This window comes from Centruroides vittatus, unplaced genomic scaffold (assembly GCF_030686945.1).
Source record: "Centruroides vittatus isolate TY-2023 unplaced genomic scaffold, ASM3068694v2 contig_545, whole genome shotgun sequence".
NCBI lineage: Eukaryota > Metazoa > Arthropoda > Arachnida > Scorpiones > Buthidae > Centruroides > Centruroides vittatus.
In genome coordinates, this window is record NW_027122321.1 from 693,545 (window position 1) to 719,107 (window position 25,563).

The 25,563-nt window shown below is 26.2% G+C and overlaps 1 protein-coding gene across 2 annotated transcripts in view; it reads left to right on the forward strand.

Annotated features, from left to right (window-relative positions):
- Positions 1-25,563, forward strand: part of Ptp69D (Protein tyrosine phosphatase 69D) — a 442,542-nt gene that overhangs the window by 381,644 nt on the left and 35,335 nt on the right. The window contains exons 13-16 of one of the 2 annotated variants that reach the window (XM_067274239.1): positions 7,717-7,942; positions 22,473-22,515; positions 22,916-23,027; positions 23,104-23,204. In XM_067274239.1, the coding sequence (XP_067130340.1) occupies positions 7,717-7,942; positions 22,473-22,515; positions 22,916-23,027; positions 23,104-23,204 (482 nt within the window). The remainder of the gene's footprint in view (positions 1-7,716; positions 7,943-22,472; positions 22,516-22,915; positions 23,028-23,103; positions 23,205-25,563) is intronic. The other variant, XM_067274240.1, reaches the window with a different exon arrangement.

The following is a 25,563-nucleotide window of genomic DNA, read 5'->3' on the forward strand; positions in this document are numbered from 1 at the left end:
CATTTGCAGTTTTGAAATTTTTATGCCGGTTATTTGTTGTGCGTTCTGTGTGTTGAATGAATATGCCTTAATGATTATTATATTTTAAATATAAATAAGATGAAAAACTGTCTACATTAAATGTTTGTATTGTTGATAAAGTACATGCATATATCTTAAAAATCAATTTTTAAATGATATTTAATGATATTTTATCATCATCATAAGATTGTATCAAAATAATAAAGTGATTTAAACTTTATCTTAAAATTTAACATGGAACAAATAAAACAATAACTTAACAATTTTTTATAATACAAATTAACTGTATTCAAATATAAAATTTTAAATTGATCAAAAATTAAATTAACTAAAGAAATTGTAAACTTTTGAAATATTCTAAATCAAATTCACATAATAAACAAATGTATTTTATTTTAAATACAACAATGTTTACATTTCTCTTTAACACAGATACTGACTTTAAAGAGTTATGTATTTTGCAAAATTCTTTATTTAATTTAGTACAAAAACATGAGATAAAAATGCTTTTCTTTGCTTTTATAATTGGAAAGAAACACTATCATCTCATGGGATTGATCTTTTTTTAATGTTGCTTCTATTGCTTCAGAAATGCAAATAGCTGAATGACCTTTTGATAACAGAAAGCCTGACCTGTCAATATAAAGACTATTATATAATATTAATCATAAAATATGTAAAATGTAAATAAGTCAGAAAAATATAAATAATAGAAATATAAAAAGATGAATTTAAATCAGTAATAAAACAAACATGAATCTAAGTAAACGAGTAAAAATAAAAAAAAAATAAAATAAAAATGGACTAGCATTGTGTTATATTATTGTTTATACTTAAAAACAGTAAATAACAAAATGCTATTTTGGCTGAACAATAATTGCAACTATAAGTGTAGAATTTTTGGAAATGTATATTATTACATATACTAATAATTAATTTATATTTATTAAATCTAAAATACATTCATTTCAACTTCTGACAGATTTATGTTTCTAATATGAAATGAATTGTCCAATTCTTAATTAATTTACTGTAGTATTCAATATCCTTTCAGTTTAAATACTTTTAAAAGGATAAGTAATTCAAGAACAACGCACATACATTTAAGTATAATAATGGCCATTGAATTGAAGTTTAATCAATGTGTCTATGAACCATATATCAACAATTCTGCACATATTTTTAAATTAAACAATTAAACAGTAAAAGTTGGCTGAATTTCAGCTTTAGTTGTATTACATATTTACATACATTATAGTTATTTTGCATGATTATCCTGTAAGTTGGAAGTCTTATTTATCCTTTTAAATATGAATTTTTCAAATTATTTTTTATAAATATATATACATATGTTTTTACTTTCTTATAAATTGAAGTAATTATTTTCGTATTTTCAAACTGTTTTGTTATTTCATTTTATGTATTAATCTAAATTAAAGGTTGTAAAATTTAATATTGGAAGAATTCAAACAACTTTATAATGTGAAGCTGTAGAGAATTGAAATATTTTCATGGTAGAATTGTAAACAAACTAGTTACTACAACAAATGGTAAATAGCATATTCAAGAATATTTGTATTTAAAAAAGAAAAGGAATTCATTTTTATAACACACATTCATATTTTCTAGCCTCAATTTTACAGTTAGTGAATGTGGATATATTTAGTTTTCATATATAAAACCTTTAAAGTTTAACTATATCTTTTAACTAATTTATTAAATGTAGAACATAAAATACATTAAATTCTTGAACTACATTGATTAACTATTCTAAATTATAGACACTTATTTATTTTAATTCTCTGAAGTTGACTATTTGCACAGTTAATAACTCTCTATAATAACTATTTTAGAAACTTCTTAATGCATTATTTTTACCAAATATATATATATATGATAATTAATTATAGAAATTATTCATTTGTTAAAGTTAATCATAACAGATTTTTTCATTAGGTTGCTTATTTATACTTATTAATTAATGTATATATATTTGTAATATTGCATAAAGTACACATTGTGACAAACACTAATATTTTATTAGAAATTATTCAAATTGTCTCAAATATAATATATATACAACGTCTTAGCCATATTATATGTTAACATTTGGCTACATTTACCATTGTTACAGTAACAAATAATAATAACTGAGTAATTTATTATACTATACTATTATTATACAAACTAAATGGTTGATTACATTTTATTTTAATTATTGTTTTACCAAACTGTGATTAGAACAAATAATTATGGAGTAATAATAACATATGATTATTATACAGTAATACCCCGAACTTACGTGATAGGTGGGACTGAGCGATAACCGCGTAAGTCAAATTGCGTAAGTCGGGGTATAACTTCGCATATAAATACATACAAATTATTTTTAATTGGGGCCGGAGACTAAAGAAAACAATAATTTAGAAAAAAATGTTTAATAAAATCTTAGATAATACATATGTATAACAAATTATATTATTAAAATCAAAACCGAAGTTATTTTGATATAGAAGGTTTCCTAAAATCTAACAAATTTGTCTGGCGGCTCAAAGATTTTTTTCTCCTGCAAAATTTCCTCGTAGCATGCTAATAATTTTTTTATTTCTCATTTTGTAGAAGAAATGCGCTCTTCGTTGGAGTATATATTGTCTAAAATTTGTAATCCCTTTTCAATTAAACTGAGGCCTTCTGTCAAGTTTCCAACCGTCATTCGATCATCTGATTGAACTGGGTCTAAAGGATTAAGTTTTGCCAATTCACAAATTTTCATTTTGGATCGAAGTCTTTATTAATGTTAACTTTACATTCCAAAGATAAAGTTTTTCTTTTCTTGTTTGATGCAGAAGAATCAGTTCTACTTCGTTTGGATGACATAGTAGAGTCTCTCAAGTCTCCGAAGATATAACAAACACAGAAATAAATAACACAAAATAAATTGTAGCTATGCGTCGATTCCGTGCGACATGTCCGAATGTGTAAGCTGAACAATAGTTTGGGGGGGAGTGAGTAATCAAGAGTTGCATGGCACTGAAACAAAAGACGAATCGTCGAGATTTGAAAATCACGTAACTCCGGGTTTGCGTAAGTCGAGGTATTACTGTATATTTCATATATTTTACAAATTGGCAAAGAGTCCATAATGAAAATTGCTGAATTGTTGAATATAAACTAGATTAAAAAATTACAGAATTTTAAGAGAATATGAATGTGGCTTTGCTAGATGATTATGAATCAATTAGCAGCTTATGTGTATCCCAAAAGTCTTTTGGACTTTATTCAGAAAGTTATTTTTATAACTTTATGCAATGTTCTTTAACCTTTTTATCTCACGGCACACTTGAACCTATAATTAAATTTTCTGGCACAAATTTCTATGGAAAAAATCATATATGCAATTTAAAGTTGTGTTTGTAGACATTCTATCACCATATTATTTGCCACTTAACCTAATTCTTTTTGTCTGTATTTATTGTGAATTAAATAAAACAGTTATTGTTGTTCCTTAAAATAGCAGCAGGTTACAATAATAGTTATTTAAATTAATAATTTTCATTTACATTAGAAAAGCAATTAACATTAAGTCTTAATTTGCATTTAAAAGTGGCATGATAATTGCGTTTAAAAACCTGCTCAATGTCCCACTATTTCTAAGTTAAAAAGTTAATTTGATAATGAACAACTGCATACCGGAGTTTACTAAACAAAAATGTACCTCAGAAACCTTTAACCGATGCAAATTAAAATTTAACAGTACAAATGCTTTCAGACCCCTCCTGGGTCCTCTCTCAGGTAAAAAATTGTTAATCAAAGTTAATTTGAACTAGATAGGGGTAGTTACAGATAAATTTTTGATTTAGAGAAAAATTTTATTTAAAATGAAATAACCCATTTGGGAAGCACTTCTCACAGCAACTACGGATGCATGCAATGTTCCAACCCTCAAATTGCCCAGTGTATGGGTAGCCTTGTATCAGCATTTAAGCAATGAAATGTGCCTAACATCGAATTGCCAACGTGGCTTTAATTCTACACATGCACTGCCTGCACCATAGTTTTAATTGTTTCGAACATGTTAAAAACTTGTTGCACGTTCTTAATGGCTGCTACCAGACGCTTGTTTTAATTTAAGAAATTCTGTTCTTTTTGGAACATTCTGCACACTCTCTTCTTTAAATTGTTCATTTCGCCTGAGGACGACAGTTATATACTCGTCGAAAGTATTTGTGATAGAGAAACCTTATTAATGCTGAACTAGTCTTTTGATTCGTCTATCTCTGGATAAATGAACTTTATCCAGAGATTAAATAACCCAGTGTTATGCTCATATAATTTTGCTTATGAATATATATTTTTTACTACATTATATATACATTTATTCATTCGATATAAGTAATGACCGTCGATGGTCGTTCGGTAATCTTATATCAACTGGAAGGGAGATCAGACCGAAGGTCTGGGTAGCGTAACTGGTAACGTGTCTGCACGGATAGCAGGAGTTGCGGGTTCGAGTCCCGCTTCGGGCCGATTCTTTTCTTCCAGTTAGGCCTAATTTTATTTAAATTATTTAATTAAAATTCTAATTATTAAATTTAGCAAAAGATGGCACCTAACACCTAACTCTAGTACCAAATTATCTTAAATTATTAATATTACTATAGCCATTTTCTAGCCCGATAATTCGGCAGTGGTTGGTCTTTATTCATTATATTAGTGACACAATGCAAATTACATAAAAACATTAAGGAACATCAAGAATTTTTATGAACATTGCATAGCAATATTAGTTATTACATAATATATTACATGTAAGGCATAATACTGAATTAAGTAGAAGTGTTTTATGTAAGAACTTACTTTAATATGGGCCAACATACAATTATTGCAAACATGTCTTGCTTCAAGGCTATTATTCATTTGGGAAATGGTGAACATACTATTTATTGTACATAATTTCGTAACACATTCTTAAAAATAAAATAATAATTCAAATATATTCTTTTCTATGTAAGTATTGGACATATCTAAAGGTGATAATTTTGGTGTTTTTGAACATACTTGCAAAGAATATATAATTTGTTTCTTAATCTATCTAGTTTATTCTCTTCTTTTTATCCACGTATTTGCTTGTTACACTTGTGGTTACCCTTACAAATGTAAAGTTTAAAATTTGGAATTTCTATTGGATTAATGTATTTTAATATTACAAATTATATTTCTAAGCTTTAATAGTTTCCAATTGTGATGAAACTAATTAAGTAAAAAATTATATTAATTGTCATTACTCATTAACTATTAAGGATGTATGTTGAGTATTTTCTGGAGAGTAAAAATTTTTAATGATATTTTAAATTAATAATATCACTTAAACTTAATATAATATCTCTTCAATAATTGCAGATTTGCTATTTTGGATTTATTGGTTGTTTTGTATATTCAGTTAAAAAAAAAAAAACTCCTGAAATCTGATTAAATTTTCACAGATTTATGGATTGATCTTGTTATTTTTTCACAGAAAACATCATTCCATTATGACTGAGTTCCAGTTATATAGCAAACATCTATTTCTGATGAGTAATGAGCAAATTTAAGAATCGTAATTATCCAGCAAAATTGTTTATTTTAAGAATGTAAAAGTGCAAATGATAATATCCTTCTTTTTAAAATAATATATAACTTAATATATTATTTTAAAAAGAAGGATATTATCATGCATTTTGTCAAGTGTAATCTGTACTTTTAAAAATGTTTTAATTTGTACATAATAGAGTAGATGAAAACTTTCAAATAAAAGTGTTTTGAAAAGAAATTATCAATATTTTAAATTTCTTAAAGTATTAAGGATTTATTATAATCATTCCATGTGTAAAATCAGAAAGAAAATTTCAATTTTTTAAGGAATAATATTTAATTAGATTAAGCACTTTTTGGAATTTCACATTTCCATCTTCAAATCTACTGCTGATGAACACACTGACAATTCAGAAAGAACTGCGCATGCTTGTAAACTTTTGACAAGATATATGAAATTTGCAAAGTGACTGGCACTTGTACATTTCAAATATTGTAAATTATAAAAGAAAACAGTACAAGTTAGTTTGTGAATTTCATGTTTTAAAATTTTGAACATACGCTGTTTATTAGTTTGATTGAAAATTTTATACGCATGTGCAATTGTTCTTTATGAATCATCATTTAATGTCAAATGTAGCAGTTCTGAACATGAAAACGCAAAATCCAAAAAAGTGTTGAGACCCTAAAGCTAGGCCGAGGTCTGCTGATCTACAAAAAAAGGAGTCGGCTCACAGAAAACGTATTTATTTATATTTACCACCAGCACAGAAAACTGAAAAACTCGTACACGAATTCCTTTACACCCTCACGTGTCTAGAGTACGATTATCATGCATACAGTACCTTCACTCTCCTTACATTAACACGTAACAGTTTTCACACAATCTCTACACTAACAAGAAAGGTTCCTTAGAAGCATAGTAACTCCAGTACCTCCTCACAGTAACTCCATACCTACAATGACGTCTAACTGACAATTATCCCGTGTGGAGGAAAAAAAAATATTTGTTTGAGACAATACCTCAGACCTTCCTACTTCCGTATTAATTCTCTCCACTTCGTTGTTTTCTCGTACGGCTCCGATGGAGTTCGATTCTTGTCCTCTTCTTTTCTCTTTTGTTCCCAGAAACTTTCTGATTCTCACGCACATGCTTACTTTATGTCCCTCGACGACGCCGATCCAGCTGAGGCGGACAAAGTTAGACCTCCAAAAAATAGGGGGAAAAGGTGCCCTTCCACGCCGGGACCTTCTATTTATACAGTCCTGTTGCCTTCTCTCGCATGATCTTTTTGCAACCAATCCAAGGGCCCTTTTTGCACACACCTTTCAAAGGTGTTTCGAATAGGGGTCACGTGTCATCAACGAAACAACAAAGGGAAAGCCTGATACAATAATAATGTAATAATAATAATAACCTGATACAATAAAAGTAACGTGAAGTTATGTACAATGATATATACAATATACACATACAAAACCAAACAACTTATAAGTGGCTGAGCACTACAAAAGCACTTAATCTGATTAAATATTTGATTTCTTCAACAGTTTTGAGCCTTACTTTCTAATTTTTAAAGTTATAGTATCAATATTTGAAATTAATTCTTAATTTTTTTCTTAACTTAATAATTTAAAGTTTAAAAGATAAATCTAATGAGAAATTAAGCAAATATCATAGAAATAATATGAACTAGCATTGTAATAGCCAGTAGAAAATTATGATAGTAATATCTAAAGTAATTGTTAATGAAGATAATTTATTTCTTCATAATGATATTTTTTCAAATTAATAAATTGTGTTTATATTTTTTTGAACAGTAGAATTGTTTCTTGTAAGTTAACATTGTCCAAATAAGATTTAGTATGTACCTTAGAAAAGGATTATCTTGTGACTTAGCATATCTTTATTAAAAATTCATTAAATTATTCATGTAATTTAGCCCTTTCAGCCAAAGTGGATTCTTTTAAACAATTGAAAATAATTTATATTAAGAATATATGCTGTAATCATAAGATTTTATCTTTGCTGAATTATTTCTGTAAATATTTAATTATAAATGAATTTTAAGTAACTGTTAACATTCATAATACATTAATTGAATAATTTATTCAATTTTTCAGTGATAATTTTATGAAAGAAGTTGTAATTGGTGACAAAAAGAATAGCCAATGTACAGTACATGATGAAACAGAAACTACCACAGAAACCACAGAAACAAGACAAAAAAGAAATTCAGCAACAAATCAACCTCCTATTGGAATGGAATATGTTTATGATGGAGAATTATCCCATAATACAAATTATACTGGATATTTAGAGGTCAGAGTTTGGGGTCCAAATGGAACGGTAAGGAAAACATTTTTTTTAATTAAATCCATAAATAAGTTTAAAGTTTGTAATCAATTTAAATCTAATTATAATTCAAAATAATATCAAATAACATTTTCATTTTTTTCCAAGAAATAGTCTCATTGTTAAATTTAATGCATTAAATATTTATATTTAACATTAACATTAATTAATCAATTAAACATTAAATACATGTGTACATAAGTTCATTAAAAGTATATTATATCACCATTTCTAAACAATGTTTATAAAGAATGATATTTATTTAATATTATAAAGGTAAAATTATTTATGGTGACTTAAGATTGCCAACTCTGGAGTAACAGGCAAGATATATTTAAAAGTAAGATATTTATGATATAATGTACATGTACTTTTAAATATTTACAACTGATTAGACACCTAAACCTGTATATTTGTAAATGAAAACTATAAACCAAAGTTAATTATTTACAGATTAAATTATGCATTATAATGAAGTAAAGTGTAGTAATAATTACTTATGGTTTTGGAAAATTACATGGCAAAATTAATTTGTTTTGGATCAAATAACCAATGTTTGGTGTTTAAAATTTAATTGCTCATAAAGGTAAACATTAGAATGACTTTATATACATTGCAGTTTGAAATAAATTATTTATTACACTTGATAATGCATTTTAGAATTGAAATGAAACATTTTATTAGTTGGTATTTAAATACTATATTATTTTAGTATGATTGTATTAGTTTAATTCTTTTTCTTTTTATATTGATATTATATGACAATATTAAATATACATTTTTTTACAAAAACTTATAGACATATTAATCAGATGAAAATTATAGTTTACAAAAATATTGGCTATATCTTTGAGTTATAATTTGCTAATGTTGCTTATTTTCTGATATGAAAATATATAGTTATTGTGCATATAATGCTAACACATATATCAAAACATTTAAAATAAATTTTAATGTATCATATGAATATAACAAGATTTCCTATACATAATACAATTTCAAATAAAAAATAAATATTTTATTTTGAATTGCAATCTAATTGAAGTGTACTTGTAGTTTGTAACTATTTATTCTTGAAGAATGTAAAACATTGAGTGCACTGATTTATTTTATCTGCTATACATCATAAATTGAAAACTGAAAATTTTTATTTTTGTAAATTTTGTTTCAATAGCTATTTAAAAAAAGTAAAAATCCACTTTTAGAAATTAAATGTTTTGCAAAGAAATATTTTTCTAATATACATAATTCATAAAGTAGTTTTATAAATATCAAAAATCTCCTTATAACTAAAAAATAAATAAAAAATAAAGAGATTTTATATTTTTTAAAACCATGAAAAAAATCAATATTATTTTACAGATTGCATAGATGTCTTACAATATATGAAATCATCAAAAAACTAAGTTATTATAAAATTGCTTTGGAAAGTTAGATAACATCATTTACTGATACATATCCATTTTCAAGTTAGCAGTAAAACTATTACTGAGTCCTGTTGTCTCATTATATGAAGCAAATACAATAAATTAGTAGCACTGTTAAAATAATTTATGTAGCATACAAGATTGAAATTAATAGTTTTGAAAGCATACACAGTAATGTAGCTATATACCAACATTCATCTCTGCAAATGGCATTTACATCCACTATGCAGTTTACAAAATGGCATTGTCCACATCAAACTGCACAAAACTGAACAATGAACTGTTGTTTTATTTTTGACTACTCTTTAGCAGTGATACTAGTTTTATTTATTGAATCTGTCTCATATATTTTAATCATTTCTTCATTTTTATATATAGTAAATATGAAAGTTGAATGTAAACGTTTCTATTAAATATTTTAAACAAGTTAAAATGTAAATAATTTAAATTATAAAATTATATAGATTATATATTAGGTATGAAAATTATATGTTAAATAGATATTGGGAAGAGATTCTGAAGAAAACAACTGATAAATTAAAATTATATTAATTTTATGGATAGACTGAAAGCTTTGAAATTTGTAAAATGAGTTATAACTTCATTGAATATCTAAAAATAAATATATGCATTATTATTTTCAAATGAATATATAAATAGTAATATAAAATTTATAATAAATACAATTCTGTAATAATTCTAAAAAAATATACATTTTTTAATATACATATTGAAAATAACAAAGATATAAGTATAACTGTAGTCCAGATGTAGGTATGTTTGCCATAAATATTGAAAACATTATAAAATATATTAAAAGACAAATACAAAATAGGATTGATAAGATGTTTAAGAAAAAGTCAAAATATTTTATTTTGCATTTATCTTTAAATTCAATACATTTTATAATATTTAAAAATTTTGTTATTAGATTTGTGTTTTCTGAAAGATATTCATTTACTAATATAGAAACAATTTAAAATTAGTACATAAGAATATCAAAGACAATAAATTTAACTGATCAATCAAAGTATTAAAATATACTGTACATTTGAAATTACAAATTTTAAACAAGAAACAATTGGTATTTATACTATGAAAATCACACATGTTACATTGGGATCAAGATGTAAAAGTTGTATGTATTTTATACAGAAGAAAACTGTCACATTTTTTAAAATAAACCATAAAGCAAATGAAGAAAACAGTGTTGTTATAATTCCAAAATAACATTGTTTTATTTCAATTTAAAAAATTAGGATATAATGCCATATATATTACATATACAGACTAAAAAACTATTGCAAAAATTCTTTTCACAATTTAATGATATTGTGAAGAGAATATTATTTTAACTTTTCATAACAAATTGTAATGTAAATTATATATATTTTGTAATCAAGGAGTGTATTGTAAAGAAAAATGACTGTCTTTCAGTTGACTGACTTAGTCATTTTCACACTGAAAGACTTATTTTTCTTTCTTATATTGTGTATTCTTTGGCATATAGTGTTTAAAATTCTTCATAAACATTGCTTATGAAAGTTGTAAAATGTAAAATAAAAGTGACTTAAAATAATTTAGTATCTGTAAAATATGATTATATTTTCTCTTTTGGCAAATGAAATTATATCTAATAATAGTTTACTAAGAATAAATTGAATTAAAAATAGACTATTTGGTATTATGTGAATAAGAATATGAAATGTTAGGCCAAGAATACGAAAATATCACATTAGTTCTTCAGAAGAATATGGAATAGGTTAAAGATTCCTTGTTATAATCAAATCTATTTGCAATCTAATAAAAGCAGAATATAAAAGAATAATTTAGATAGGAAATGTTTACTGTTTTGATTGACAAAGATGTGAAAAAATAACTAAAGCACTGCCAATCTTACCACAAAAAATCCTTCAGGTTACTTCATAAAAATTACTGTAATAAGTAACCTAAGATCTTTCAAAAAATTAATGTAACTTAGGTAGAAATATAAAAAGTGAACAAAAATTAGACATTATTATAATTAGTTTTGAATGATGTATGTTATAAGACAAGTATAGAGAGAAAAAGAAACCACTTTAATATAATTTGATTTATTATTTCTTTTTGTTTTAGAAAAAGAAAATTTATTCAAAAATAATATAAATTTTATTTAGATGAGAAAGAATTATTGTGATTAAAAGAAATATATATTTCATAAAATTTATCAATGAATGGTGAATGAAATAACTTTAATATTACTATCTAACACAAATTTCTTAACTTATTTAAAAAATATTAAAAATTATTCTATTTAGAAACATATTTTTATCAGAATTAAGGATAAAAAGGTGTAATATATAGAAAATAAGTAATCAAGAATGGCATCAATTATTGAATAGTGTTTTAAAAATTAAGATATCACTTAGGACAACAAATAAAAGCACTTCTATTTACAAACTGATATAGAGGGACAAAAATTCTGCTTTGATACAATAAAAGTAGATTTTATAGAACCTGTATATTTTACAAATAGTTTTATATCATACTATACATTTATTGTAAATTATACAGGTATTTCATACTAGATTAGTTTCTGATATGAATTCATTATATTAAAAGAAAATAAAATTTAAATAAAACATGGAAATTTTTTTTATCTGAATTTTTACAAATTTAATTTAATCTGTTTATTATCTTATTAATTTCTGATGTGCTATTTATTATCTATTAATAGCACATCAGAAATTCATTCTGTAGACATAGTATTGTTGTTTGACATTTTTATGAAGTATATTTGCGATATATTTGTTTTGTAAAATGTCACCTATTAATTTTATGAAGTTGACATTTTACAAATTGACATGTTATTTCTGTAATTTTACCAAATAAAACTATATATATGCAGAAGTATGTAAATATTCATGCATTCATTACTACTTAAAATTCAAATTAATATTCTATTTTTATATCTAATTTTAGAATTAACATTTCTTTAATTTATCATATATAACTTGCACATCCAGCAAAATTATTTTAGCATATATTGTAATTTTATTAATTAAAAATGAAATATATAATTCTTTATACAATTAAATAAGAAGATTATTAAGCTTTAATAAGTTGAGAATAAAACAACTTAAATATTTGCACAGAATGAGACTTTTATTCCATTTAACAATACTATTTCTTGTAACTCAATTACAACACTCAAAATTTTGTAACAAAAATCTTTTCTCCCCAAAAACTCTTGGTACATACAAAAGGATCACTTCCTACATGTTTAGTTTTCAGTACAACTCACATCACTGATTCATGGGATTTTCTTTTCACTGTATTAAATACAATTGTGTAGATTCTCAGAAATCTTTTTAACCAGAGAAAATGTTTTCAGTATTGCAGAGTTTTTGTCACCTCACATAAACTACAAAAATATGTTCTAATTTCTGTGCCTTGAACTCTAAGTGTTTTAAAATATGTGCACATTAAAAATTTTTTGGATTATAGCTTTTTCTTTTTCCTACTGAAGTTATTGTTGTAAATATAATTGTTTAAAAATTAAAAATGAAATAATATTTTTAGATAAACTTTTTATATAAACTTAAACAGGTAAATTTTTAAAATTCAAAATTAATTTATTTTATAAAATTACATTTCTATTTTTTAAATTTGTATGTATCATATGTGTCAAATGTTTCAATTCAATGTGCATTAAATGCATTTATTCATGGCGTTAATAATCTAATATTTGATTCTGTAAACTATTACAAATATAAAAATGTTCTACTTTATTATAAAGTTTGTTAAGTGTTGAGAGATACCCTATGTATTTAAGACAATTGTTTTAAATATATCAAGTTTATATATATATTGGTAATCTCAAAGCAGGAATGGATTCATGGAGAGGCAATTGAAGCTTAAATCTTTCCCATTGACACAAAAAAATTAAAATTAATTTGTTTTAAATACAAAACAGTTACAAGTACAAAATATGGTTTATCAATCACCCACAATACAATTGTATTTAAAAGGTTCTGATATATAAATATATGAATATATGAATTTACTGATATTTGTTATGTTAGTACAATGTGACTTCACCGGCCAAGGAATATAGGAAATTGGTGCTAAAGCTATATAGGACTGGTATGAATATTTTGATGGGGACAAGTAATACAAAAGGATAAAACCTTGTGAGAAAAATTAAGGAATTAGGTACTTAACCCATTAATGCAAGAGTTTTTTTTTTATGGTGTCAAAAAATATATATGGTTAATCTAGGATCAGTATTCACCAGAAAAAATCTTGGAGCCATCTAGTGGAAAAGTTTGATCTAATTTAACATGACACAGATTTAGCAGATCTGATACAAGCTTTGAATCAGGAAAATTCTCATTAAATGCTTAATGGCATGACCATTTGCAAACTGTAGCATATATATTACACTATGCAGTTATTGGTTAAATATTAAGATAGAACTTTTTTTTCCATAAATGTTTCAAAACATGTTTAAATGTTTGTGACTTTTTGAAAAACAAAAGTGATTAGACTAAATACAAACAATAAAATAAATAAATATACATAGAATAAAGTTTAATTTAATTGAAAAATGAAATTTTGTCCCTAATCATTAAATAAAGATAAATTAATTAATGTGTAGAAAATTGCATGAAGAATTTGATATTGCCAAAATTCATATTGATATTGCATTTAGAATTATCTAGAAAAAACAAAAAGAAGTTATTTGTCTCAAATATAACCTTAATTTTCTCTACTCTAAAAATCAAAAGTGATTGGTCATAAATATAATTGTATTGCATAATTGTATTAATGTTATAAAGGAATTTAATTTGAATAGTTAAAGAGTGTTGTATATATGAAATAAAACGTTTCTTGTATGAGAACAGTGCATTAGAAATTAATAAATAGAATTGACATGCCTTATTGATAAACTATTGATAAAGTAATTTACTATAATTGATATGATAGATATGAGATTCATATAGATCTTACTGCAAAAGTACAATAATTTAATTTAATATTTAATCAATTTTATTTAGAATGCTACAATGAATAATTGAACAGAAAAATAGAAAATCGAATTATATAAAGCACACATTATTTGTTTTAATGGAGTAAACTGATAATTATTCATATTTAAATGTAGAAAAGTTGCTCTAATTTTATTTTTTTTAAAGTTGATTGAGATATTAAAATTAATCTAAACTGAATTTCATATAAGAACTATTTTTAATTTATTAGGATTCAGAATTAATGTTTTAATTAAAACAGCGCACGTAAAAGTTATGTACTTTTAAATATGCTGTTTGGTTTGAAGGCAAACAAAAATAATTTGGAATCTTTTTACTTTTCTGGCTGTTTTATATAACAGAGGGAAAGTGTGGTGATCAGTCAAAAAAAAAAAGACCCCCAAGATTTTTACATTTTTGGACTTAGGGCACATTGAAATTTTGAAATACAAAAAAAATTTTGAGTTTTTTTCTGTACGCATGGGTGTTGTGTGTCATATCTCGTAGGGTGACTTAATAACGACTTTACTCATAATTAGCATTTACAATTTTTATAAAACTTAACTTTACCTTCAAAATTAAGCTTTTTGCCATTTTATAATACTTAATTATATAAGAAGTTTTAAATAAAATATCAGAACATATGATCCCACCCACTTTTAAATATTGCTGCTGGGAAATTTACGCAATTTGCTGCTGGATTTTTTATTTTAATTCGTCTTTAAAGAACAAGAACATAGTTAAGCACAAAGAGAATTACTTTTTCTTTAAAAGCTTTCCTACTTAAAACTATGAAAAATTATTGTTCAAAAATCTTGTCATCAGAGAAGACTCCAAATTATTTTATGCTTGTCTTCAAATTACTTAGTTTTAAATAATTTTTTCTTGGATATAGAATTGTTCAACAATATATTGAATGTAAACATACAGAATTTTTAACATTGATAGACTGTCAGAGGACAACAGAAGCCTCAGAGAACATTTGAGGTCCCACTGTGTTTAAAAGAAAAAGCAAAACAGCATCTAAAAAATTGTATTGTATTTTTTAGATAAAATTTCACAAAATATAAAGTTTTTTTCTCAATACACAAGAAATGCAATGAAATAAGTAATTTATAACAAACATTTTTGAGAGTTCCTGTAAATTTGAGATTCAATCAAATAGCCCTAATGATACCCCTTATGATAGGACGAACCTTTTATTAAAAAAAAAGGATGGTTAATGGTTGAATGAATTGTAAAATTAATTAGCATATCTAAAATTAGAAATTGTAATTTCATTTTAATTTTGAAATTAGGTTTGGAATTTTAATTTTGGTAGAGACAATTAGATTTTTAAATAATCTGTATTTTGTCTTTCATAATGCATAGTATAAATAATCACACATTCTGTGCATTAATTATTTTATTTTCTTTAAATTATATAGATAAAATAATCAGACACATTCATTTATTATATTATCTTATTTAGAATAATTATCCAATTATCAAATAATTTTAACAATACAGTTTTTGTATACCAAATTATGTTCAAAATTTATGTATAATTGTAAATTTCAATGTGAACATAATTAAAAATTTTTTAAATTAAAGCAAATACTTCTTTATTTAGAAGGTTTTGTTATTAAACAGAGGAGTTTTACATCTACATTATAAAATATTCATTTGCATTAGTCACATCCTGTCTGTGTTCTTTGCCAGAGATTAATACAAGTGTTTTGAAATCATTTAATATAAATTTAAATTCTAATATCAAAAACATATCTATAATATTTGTTAAGAATGAAACTTATTATAATAGTCAAATTTTATGTTAACACAATTACAATTGAATTGACAATTAAAATATCTATCAAATTTTTCATGAAGATATCTTTTCTATGCCCTCTCCTTCATATCTACTGTAACTATGTAGTACAGTGTATACAATGTATCTACTAAGCTTTCTTCCATTCTCCATGTTCATGACTTGTTTTCCATGTTAACTTTCATCCCATTTCATAATATTACCATGCCATCACAGCCTTCCTTCTTATATTTTGTTGATAATATCAGTTATTTTAACTGTACCACAAATATGCTCATTTCTGATTTGATCAGCTTTTGTTATTCCATGTATTCATTTAAGCATCTTCCTTCTTTAGTGTTAAATATTCTATATTTTACCATAGGTTATTGCTGGTTGCACAACTATCTTGTAAACTTCCCCCCAAACATGACTAGTTACTTCCTATCACACAATGCTCCAAACATTTCTTTCCAAATTTTCCATCCAGCTTGGATTCAGCCATTTGCTTCTCTTTGCATCTCCATTCTCATCCTCTATCCAGGCAAGATAGCTGATGCTGTGCACTCCCTTGCTTCTCTCGTCTTTTAGAGTTAGATTCTGATAATTTCTTTCTTTCCAGTTACAGCAAATACATTCTCTCTTGCTCTTGTTAGCTTTCAGACATTTTTCAGTTCTTTATTCCAACTTTCCACTTTATCCTGTGTTCTATTTCTTATCTCTGAACAGAGAACAATTGTTGTCTGCATATAATGTTCTCCATAGTGTTCTTTCTCTGATCATCTCTGTTGTTACATCCATCACAGTGCTAAAAATAAAGAGATTTAAAGCCAAACCTAGAAAATCCTATCTTTACTTGAAAGCTGTTTGTTTTTCCCAAAACAGATTCTTACTCAAGCAGACACATCATTATACACTATCAACTTTATTCTTCTCAGGTACAGTACATTCTTATTTTAAATGCTTTTTGGATTACATGCTTAGACACTGGGTCTTAAAGCTTCTCTACATTGATGAAAGTTAGATGTAGTTCTTGCTGCCTTTTTCCAAACTTCTCCATTGTCTGTCTTTGACCAAAAATAAACATCTGTAGTTGATTTACTTGGCACAAAACCAAACTATCCTTCTTCTATAGCTGATTCATCCAATATCTTCTACTGATGTATTTTTTCCATCAAATTCCATAGTAGATCCATTCTTTCTTTTCCCAAGGATTTCTATGTTCCCACTCCATGCATGTGAAGTAGGTTTTGATTGCCTGAAAAGGCAATTCTTTATCTTTCATGTGGCTTCTTTGACTTCCTGACGAGTGATAAATCAGGCTTGATTTAATTTACCTGTGTCTGTTTGTACCTCATCACTTGGTCCATTATGCACTTCTGAGAAACATTTTTCCTTTTATTTTTTCTTTTGTCCTTATTATTTCTTCATTACTTCTTTTTACCTGCTTCATCTATATTACAGTAGAGCGTCGATAAGTGGAACGTCGGTAAGTGGAATGGCCGGAAAGTGGAACGATTTTCAGTCGGACTGTGTCGTGCTGAATCGAATGTTTTTGATACTAAATTTACTTCTAAAGTATAATTTTCATGTTTTTTATATTCTTTAATATATTTATTTTGTTTGTACAAAATGCAGAAATAATTTTTAACGATACGATAGCCTCGATGATTATTATAAAAATTTTCGTTAGGCTTAAAATCGACGAAAATTCAACACGAAGCGACACGCAACGGAGAAAAATTCAACAGGAAGCGATACGCAACGGAGAAAAATTTGAACATCGGACAGGTTAATGTATTTTTTTGTACAAAGTCGGAAACTGGAACAAATCATTAACTGGAAGGACTCCAGTCCCCAATTGGTTCCACTTATCGACGCTCTACTGTATCTTATTACTATGTTCCAATGTTTTATCAGTTCTCAAATCTGTCCATCACTGGTTTTTTATCTTCACGCATTTCTTTACAGGCCTTGGCTTTAGCATGGATGACTGTTTTCTCTTCTTTTTTTCTGTCTGTACTTTTCGTGATCTATATTTAACCTTGTTTTTTTTTCTATCTTTGCTGATTTTGCTTGTACTGTTTTTTGCACATCATTTCACCACTATGATTTTTTTATTTTTCCATAATCTTTCTGATATTTTCCCTGGTATTTCCTTTCTATACTTTCTAAGTATGTTTGCATTCTTAGTCATTATCAATACTATGTCTCAATCTGCATGACTATGCAGAGAAATCAGTGTTGTGCTACTACGTGATTACTGGATGTGGCTTTGCAATTCTTTTCCTTTTTGAAATCTTTCTTTGGGTATAGAATTCAATCTGTGACCACTTTTGCATGTAGTATGGTGCTCTTTTTTCTTTCTGAAGAAAGAATTTCACATGTTACTTCAAAATCTATTATGATTCACTTTCTTGTGTTACTTGTTTTACTTCAGATCCTTCATGGATTATTTCAATACTTTCATTGTAACTTCTGATGTGCTATTCAATTCATCTGTACTATCACTCTTTCCATTTCTGTTAATACATCATATTTCAGAAATTATCTTTTTCTTCACTTGCTCATCCAATTTATAGGTAATATGCACTGATCACATTTAGTTTCATTCCAAAGTCTAGTTTTATTCTGATTAGCCTATTGATTCTGTGGCATACCAATGTTATACAGTTACAAGATAATAAACCAAATGACAACCTTAATTAATCAGACTATTTTATGCTATAATTAATAATTAGAAATTAAGTAATTTGATACTAGAGGTAGACATTAGGTGCCATCCCTTGTTGAAATTAATAAGTATAATAATTTAATATTATTTAGAACAGTCTGGAAGAAAAGAATCAACCCAGAGTGGAGTCAAACCCTAAACCTCCACTTGCTATACAGTGAACTGGCCAGTTATGCCACCTAGACCTCCGAGCAAGTCTTCACTTCCAGACACATTTAAATCTTTGGTATAATCACCCACAATTACTCATGATCCCAACTGGGGATGAATTATACTCCCACTACTTATATATATATATATATATGCACTCTTCCAGTATGGCATTCAGCTGGCTATTGCTTTACCCAGCATGGTATATACATATACATATATAAACATCCCAAATCCCAATTTATTAACAATAAACCAAATAACAGCCTTGATTAATCAGGCTCTTTTATGCAACAATTAACAAGATAATACTGATGCCATTTCTTTCTCACTTATTGGCTCCACTGTGGAAAATCTTATAACCAGGTCCAAGTATCCTTTCCTTGTCTCTCTTCCGTTGTTTTCTGGATAAATTGTATGTCCGATTTTTGTTTTCTTTTGACACCTGCAACTTCTCATTCTCTTCTTGCCATGCTACCAACATTGAGAATTTCCATCCTTGTTAACATTTTTCTTACAAGAGTTTGCTTTTCATTTGCATCTATTCATTATAATACATTAGCCCTTGCCCAATCTCGTAGCCTCTGTGCATCTTGTTTGCACATTGTCTGAGGGTTATGGCTTAGCATTACCTTTGATATTTTGGATACTTATCATAAGAAGTTTTGGCAGAAATGTCACAGCTGGCTGTCTTTCTTCATGTCAACCTTCACCCTTTATTCAGACTTAGGATCAGTCAAGTCTGGGCTATTGCCCATCTTATGAATATTTATTGATATTTACTTACAAATTTTTATTTCTTACAATAACATATTGTAATGTTAAAATATTATATTACAGCCACAAGATTCAGTTGGTCAGATGATAATGCAGTAAGATGTTATCTTACTGCTATGTTGATTACAGTGCAAATTTTATTCAGGCTTCCATAATTTATTATGAACAATACAAGTTCCAGCTTCATCCCTCATCCGCAGGGATGATTTCATTGAGGATCAATCATATCCATAATAGGCATAATTGTGATTGATCTTGTAGCTTATAATATGCTAGTGGTAACTAATCAATCAATCATAATTAGTTAATAGAGACTATTTTATGATTTATTACTAAAATAATTTTGTTTATTCTTTCATTTTCTTAACATAATATGTGGAATATGTTAACAAATATGGAGGAAATTAATAATTAATTTATTCATTTCATTGCAATTTTTCTTTAAAATAATCAGATTTCAAATCTTAACTGTGTTATTCAAATACTTAAATACTAAATTGTATATTTTTTATTTTTTCACCAGTTTTGTAAAATAAAGACACATTCACATTACTTAACACAAAAAGAACAGTGCCAATATTAACTTATTCTTTAAACTACCTTTTTGGAGTTTATATTTCTCACTTTTCTAGTGTTTTCTGGTTCCTGTAAGTCAAAAATATTCACAATAAATATAAAAATAAAATTATGTAATTAGCAAAAAGTCACATTTTCATAAAATATTAGTTTTATCTCAATCCAAAATTCTTTCATGGTTACTGTCCTAATAATTTTCTTCACCCTAATAATCCTAAATTTAATAGCCACATTGCCACTTAATAATATTTTGATAATTACTTAGCTGCAGCACGCTAGTGTCCGAAACTTCCAAGAGAACCAAGCTAACTGTCTATTAACTTTTTAAATATTATTTGCATAGTTTTTACTTAGAAAAATACACATCTTTGACATCACTTTAAATTTATTATAAGCATCTTTGATGCCGCACTGACTTATTGGAATGCCACTAACTGTAAAACATTGAATGATGGAACCAGAAAGTGCTAGGAATAATAAAGAATATAAAGTCCAAAAAAAGCAGTTTAAGGAATAGGAACAAAATATTCTGAACTTTTTATCATTCATATTCACAAGCATTGGCATAGCCAGGGTTTTGTTATGGGGGCCTAGTAGAGGCTGTAATTTTCTGGGAAGGGGCACCAGGTTAACTGCGTGGGAGCCGGGCTGTAATTTTCTGGGGAGGGGCACCAGGTTAACTGGGTGGGCATGCCCCCCCCAGTTAACCTGGGTATGTTCACAAGCATACCCGAAACACCCAAAATAAAATATGATTTAAAAATGTTTGGGCCAGTCTTTATATACAGTATAAAAGATATATTGTATTGGTGTAAAATTTTATTTATGTCTGTTTATAAATGTAATAAACATTTTATTTTATTGAGTTTTATGTGAAATACAAAAGGAAATGATTTCCAGAGGAAGGAGGATATACAGTAAAGTTATTAGGAAATTTCAAGGAATTACTACGAATTTTGATTTTGAATTTAAAAAAAAAATGAAATAAAATGAACATATTAATGAAATGCCTGACAAAATTAAACTACTAGTAAACAGAAAACAAAAAAAATAAAATCAAAACAGATTTGAAAATTCGATAATTTCGCACAGGACTAGTGACAGATGTTAAATTATTTATGAAAAATTCATTTAGTAGTATAGAAAAGGAACAAATAAACAACAATCGAGTCCCCCCCGTAATGTTCGATTTGTTTATTTAAAGTCGGTAAATTTTAATGATACAATATTTAAAATAGATAATTTCATCAAATAAGAAAGTCCTAAGTATTTCTTTTAAATTAAAATTAATTATATATATAGATTTAACGAATATATTATTATCGAGTAGGATTTTTTTCTCGCTTGTAATTTCTTATTTCAACCTGTGGTTCGCGGTTCCCATTTAGAATACTTCGTATATATCAAATGATCAAAGGTTGGGAAATGCTCTGTCGTTTTTGTTGCATGAATTTATTTATTTATTTGTAGTTTTTAAATTTTTCTTAATATTTATTTATTCGAATTAATAGAATATCTGATTAATTCAAATTAACTTTTGGGTAATTTTTAAAAAATTTCGTCGGTATAAAAAATATATTTTTTCTATTTAACCGTAAGAATACGTTTTAATAAATAACATTAATAATTATTTAAAACTTTTCATTACAATTTGTTTAATAAAATACAAAAAAAAAAACACGAAAACAAATGAATTTTTTAAAATATATTTAAAATTAGTGCTGCCATCTGGCGGTAAGAAAATAACTTTGCTGTGAACGGATTGTTAAAATATTCATGCACTTATTCGAGTAAATGCAAATAATAATTAAAAAAAATAAACGGAATAAAAAATTCTATTCAGCGATAAAACAATAAAAATAGAATGTTAATCAATATTTTGTCGGAAGGCGTGCCAATGGGCGTTGTTTCCTTTAACGGAAGCGGCAGACTGCACGAGGATATTTCCAGCGCGTGATCGGAACGACCTTTAGTGTCAAAATGAGATAAAACTTTGACGTCATTACCTGATCTTCCTGTGTTATTTTGATATCTTGTTAAAGTTGTGTTCGTTTTTTACTTACAGATGTTATCGAAACAGAGTCCCTACTTTTCGCCGACACAGACAGGTTTGTTTTGATTCTTTTTTCTTTAATTTTTTATTGTTTACAATGCCGAAATACCTGTACCACGTGTTTATCCAGATTTAATAAATAGCAAGTCTTAAGCCAAGTTAAATTTTACAAAATCCTGAGTGCATTCTTTAAGTTTAAACAATGATTTAAGCCTAATTTTATCATCTACGTAAGAAAATCCTTAAAAATAACCTTAAAAAGCATCAGATTCTCAAACAGGAATGATAGCGGAGGTCCTAGTAAGGTTAGTGAAAGGACCGGTTTCCTTTAATGTATTCTGCCATTTGCGATCAGAGATATCGCGGTTTATGACGTAATATATATTTATACTGTTGCATTACTTAGATTTTTTCCAATTATTTTTTTCTATTTATTAAATTATGTCTGTTAATAGGTGCTCTACCTTCGCCGGTTCCTGCCGAGAGCCCGTTTGTTTTTGTGTTCGGAGTCGTGTGTGGGGTTTTGCTTGTGGTGTTGGTATTGGTCCTTGTACTGTGCCTTGTCAGGTAAATAATTAACCTTTGCAAGCTAAAGATTATTTAAATTTTTAATTAACTTGTTTAAATGTTTTTTGTTCGGCAGGAGGAAAAATGGACATCCATACGAAGAAGGTGAGCGACTTGGTCTTACTGCATTGATTCGTAGAACTGTACATCGTAATGGTCACCTACCTCGAGGTAAAGGTGAATATATTTGGTATGGTTGCCTTCTGACGTATGCTTTCCTGCATGAAGAAATGCCGAGTGGACCGATCCTGTTTTTAGGATCAACTTGATAATTTGATATTTCTGAAAGGATTTTCATAGTCACTGTTTTTATAAATATTTTTGTGTAGAAAGAACTTGAATTATCAATTATACTTTCTGAAATTATTCTTAATTTAGTCATTTTTTAAATTGAGATTATTCCTTCGTTTATGTTTTTGATTTCATTCAAGATTTATAGCAGCATGTAGTGTTTTTCTTTTGATCACATTTTTGTTTCAAATTTTAATACTGTTTCTCTATATATTTTTTATGAATTGTTTGAATGTCAGCTTAAAATTTATATAGAAATTTACTATAATTTTTATTTCTAACTTTAAATATATGAAATCTCAGCATAAAATTATAATTTGAAAACATCATTCATCATGAATAAACAGTGTGTACATTCATTTTAATATTATTATTTCATTGTAACTATTTAAAAAAATACAAATGTTTTCAGATAGTCATAAATTTGTATTAGTTTTATATATATTTAAAATAAAAAACTTTATTTTAAAATTAATAAAAACAAAACCACATAAAAAACAAATTTCTGAGAAGATTTTATATTTATATTAAAATAATTAACAGAATATAAAAAGGATATAATGAATAAAATGAAAGTAGGAAGCCTTGTAAATGAGCAAATGATTAAATATTTGTGTGCGCATATACTTTGTATATAAGTAATGCATACATAAGTATATTTTAATAGTTTACACCTTTCTTATCAGTTTACAAGATTAGTTTCTATTACAACACTTATTAAGAAGCAGCTGTATATTAATTTCTAAAGCAAATATAAAAAATATATTTAATATTATAAAAAATTAATGTAACTAATCTCTTTACATGAATGTGAAAAAATACACATTTCATTAACAAAAACGATGATTTGATTAAATATTTTTAAAATATTTAGAATAATTGATGTAGTAAAGTTATATCGAGAAATGTATAATAATTTTTGAGATTTTTAGAAAAGATATGAAAAAATTATTTTTAATTATTTACTCTGTATTATAAGGTTCATTCTGAGCTTAGTAATTTAAAAACATAATTCAGAATAAAAAAACAAAATGTATTATTATTGTTTGATTGAAAGTATAAATTTAATGGATGTGACTATCAGAAAATTTGATTAAGCCTCATTTAATTTGTGTTAAAAATGCTGATTCTCATTTTCACTAGTTTTTTTTTTTTTTTTTTTTTTTATGAATCAGCAGATGAAGTGTTTTCTTCTATCAACTAAAAGCAAGATTAATTTTTTCTGAATGCAGTTTTTGTTTTCTTTCTTGACATATAGTAAGAAATTCTGAACAACTTCCATCAAGAGAACTTGATTTGAATTTGTTTTAGACTTTATAATTTTTCATAAGTAGCTTAGCTTAGTACTTATCTGAACAATCCCTTGCTAATTTAAACTGTAAGCTTGCATTTCAGATTAAATTTGTGTTAGAAATAATTTATTAGAAATTGAAAATTTTATGGAAAAATCAAATTTTAATATACAAATGAGTTATATTTAATTTAAAAATAAGTGTTTCTGCATTGGAACTCATTCGGGCTACTTAAGTGACATACATTATTTTCACATATGATAAATATTTTATTTTGAATTTATCTAATAAGTACTTGTTAAACTAAATTTCTTCAGAATGTTTTAGAGAGAACAACAGAATCCAATTACAGGGAACAGTAATATTACATTTAATTTATTATTAATTTTTCTTAGAAGAGCTCAGATATCTATGTATGTATGTTGTGATGTGTGTGTGTGTGTGTGTGTGTGTATATATATATATATATATATATATATATATACACATACAGCATTCATATTATATATATATATATATATATAATATACTTTTAAAAAAACATACAAAACTATTTATGTACAAAATTATTTTTAAAAATAGTGATATAAATCAAAGCTAAATGATTCAATACCTAGAACTTGTAAAGTTTTGAGAAGTGTTTTCTCATTTAGGTTTTTAATGAGAAAGAAATCAGAACATTTTGCAATATATGTAACAAACATTAGCTGAACAATACAAGTTATTTAAGAATAATCATTATCCACTTTACATATATATGAAATCCTTGACTTTTAGTAACCAGTTTGTCACTTACAGCAAGAGCTAAATATTTATGATGATTTATTATATGAAAGATAAGTTTTCAGATGAGAATTATCATTTGTTGCAAAATTTTTTTTTTTTAAATGAAAGTCTTTCCTTTCTAAATTTATTGTGAATATAGAATGAAAATCATTGATTTGTGTTTGTTT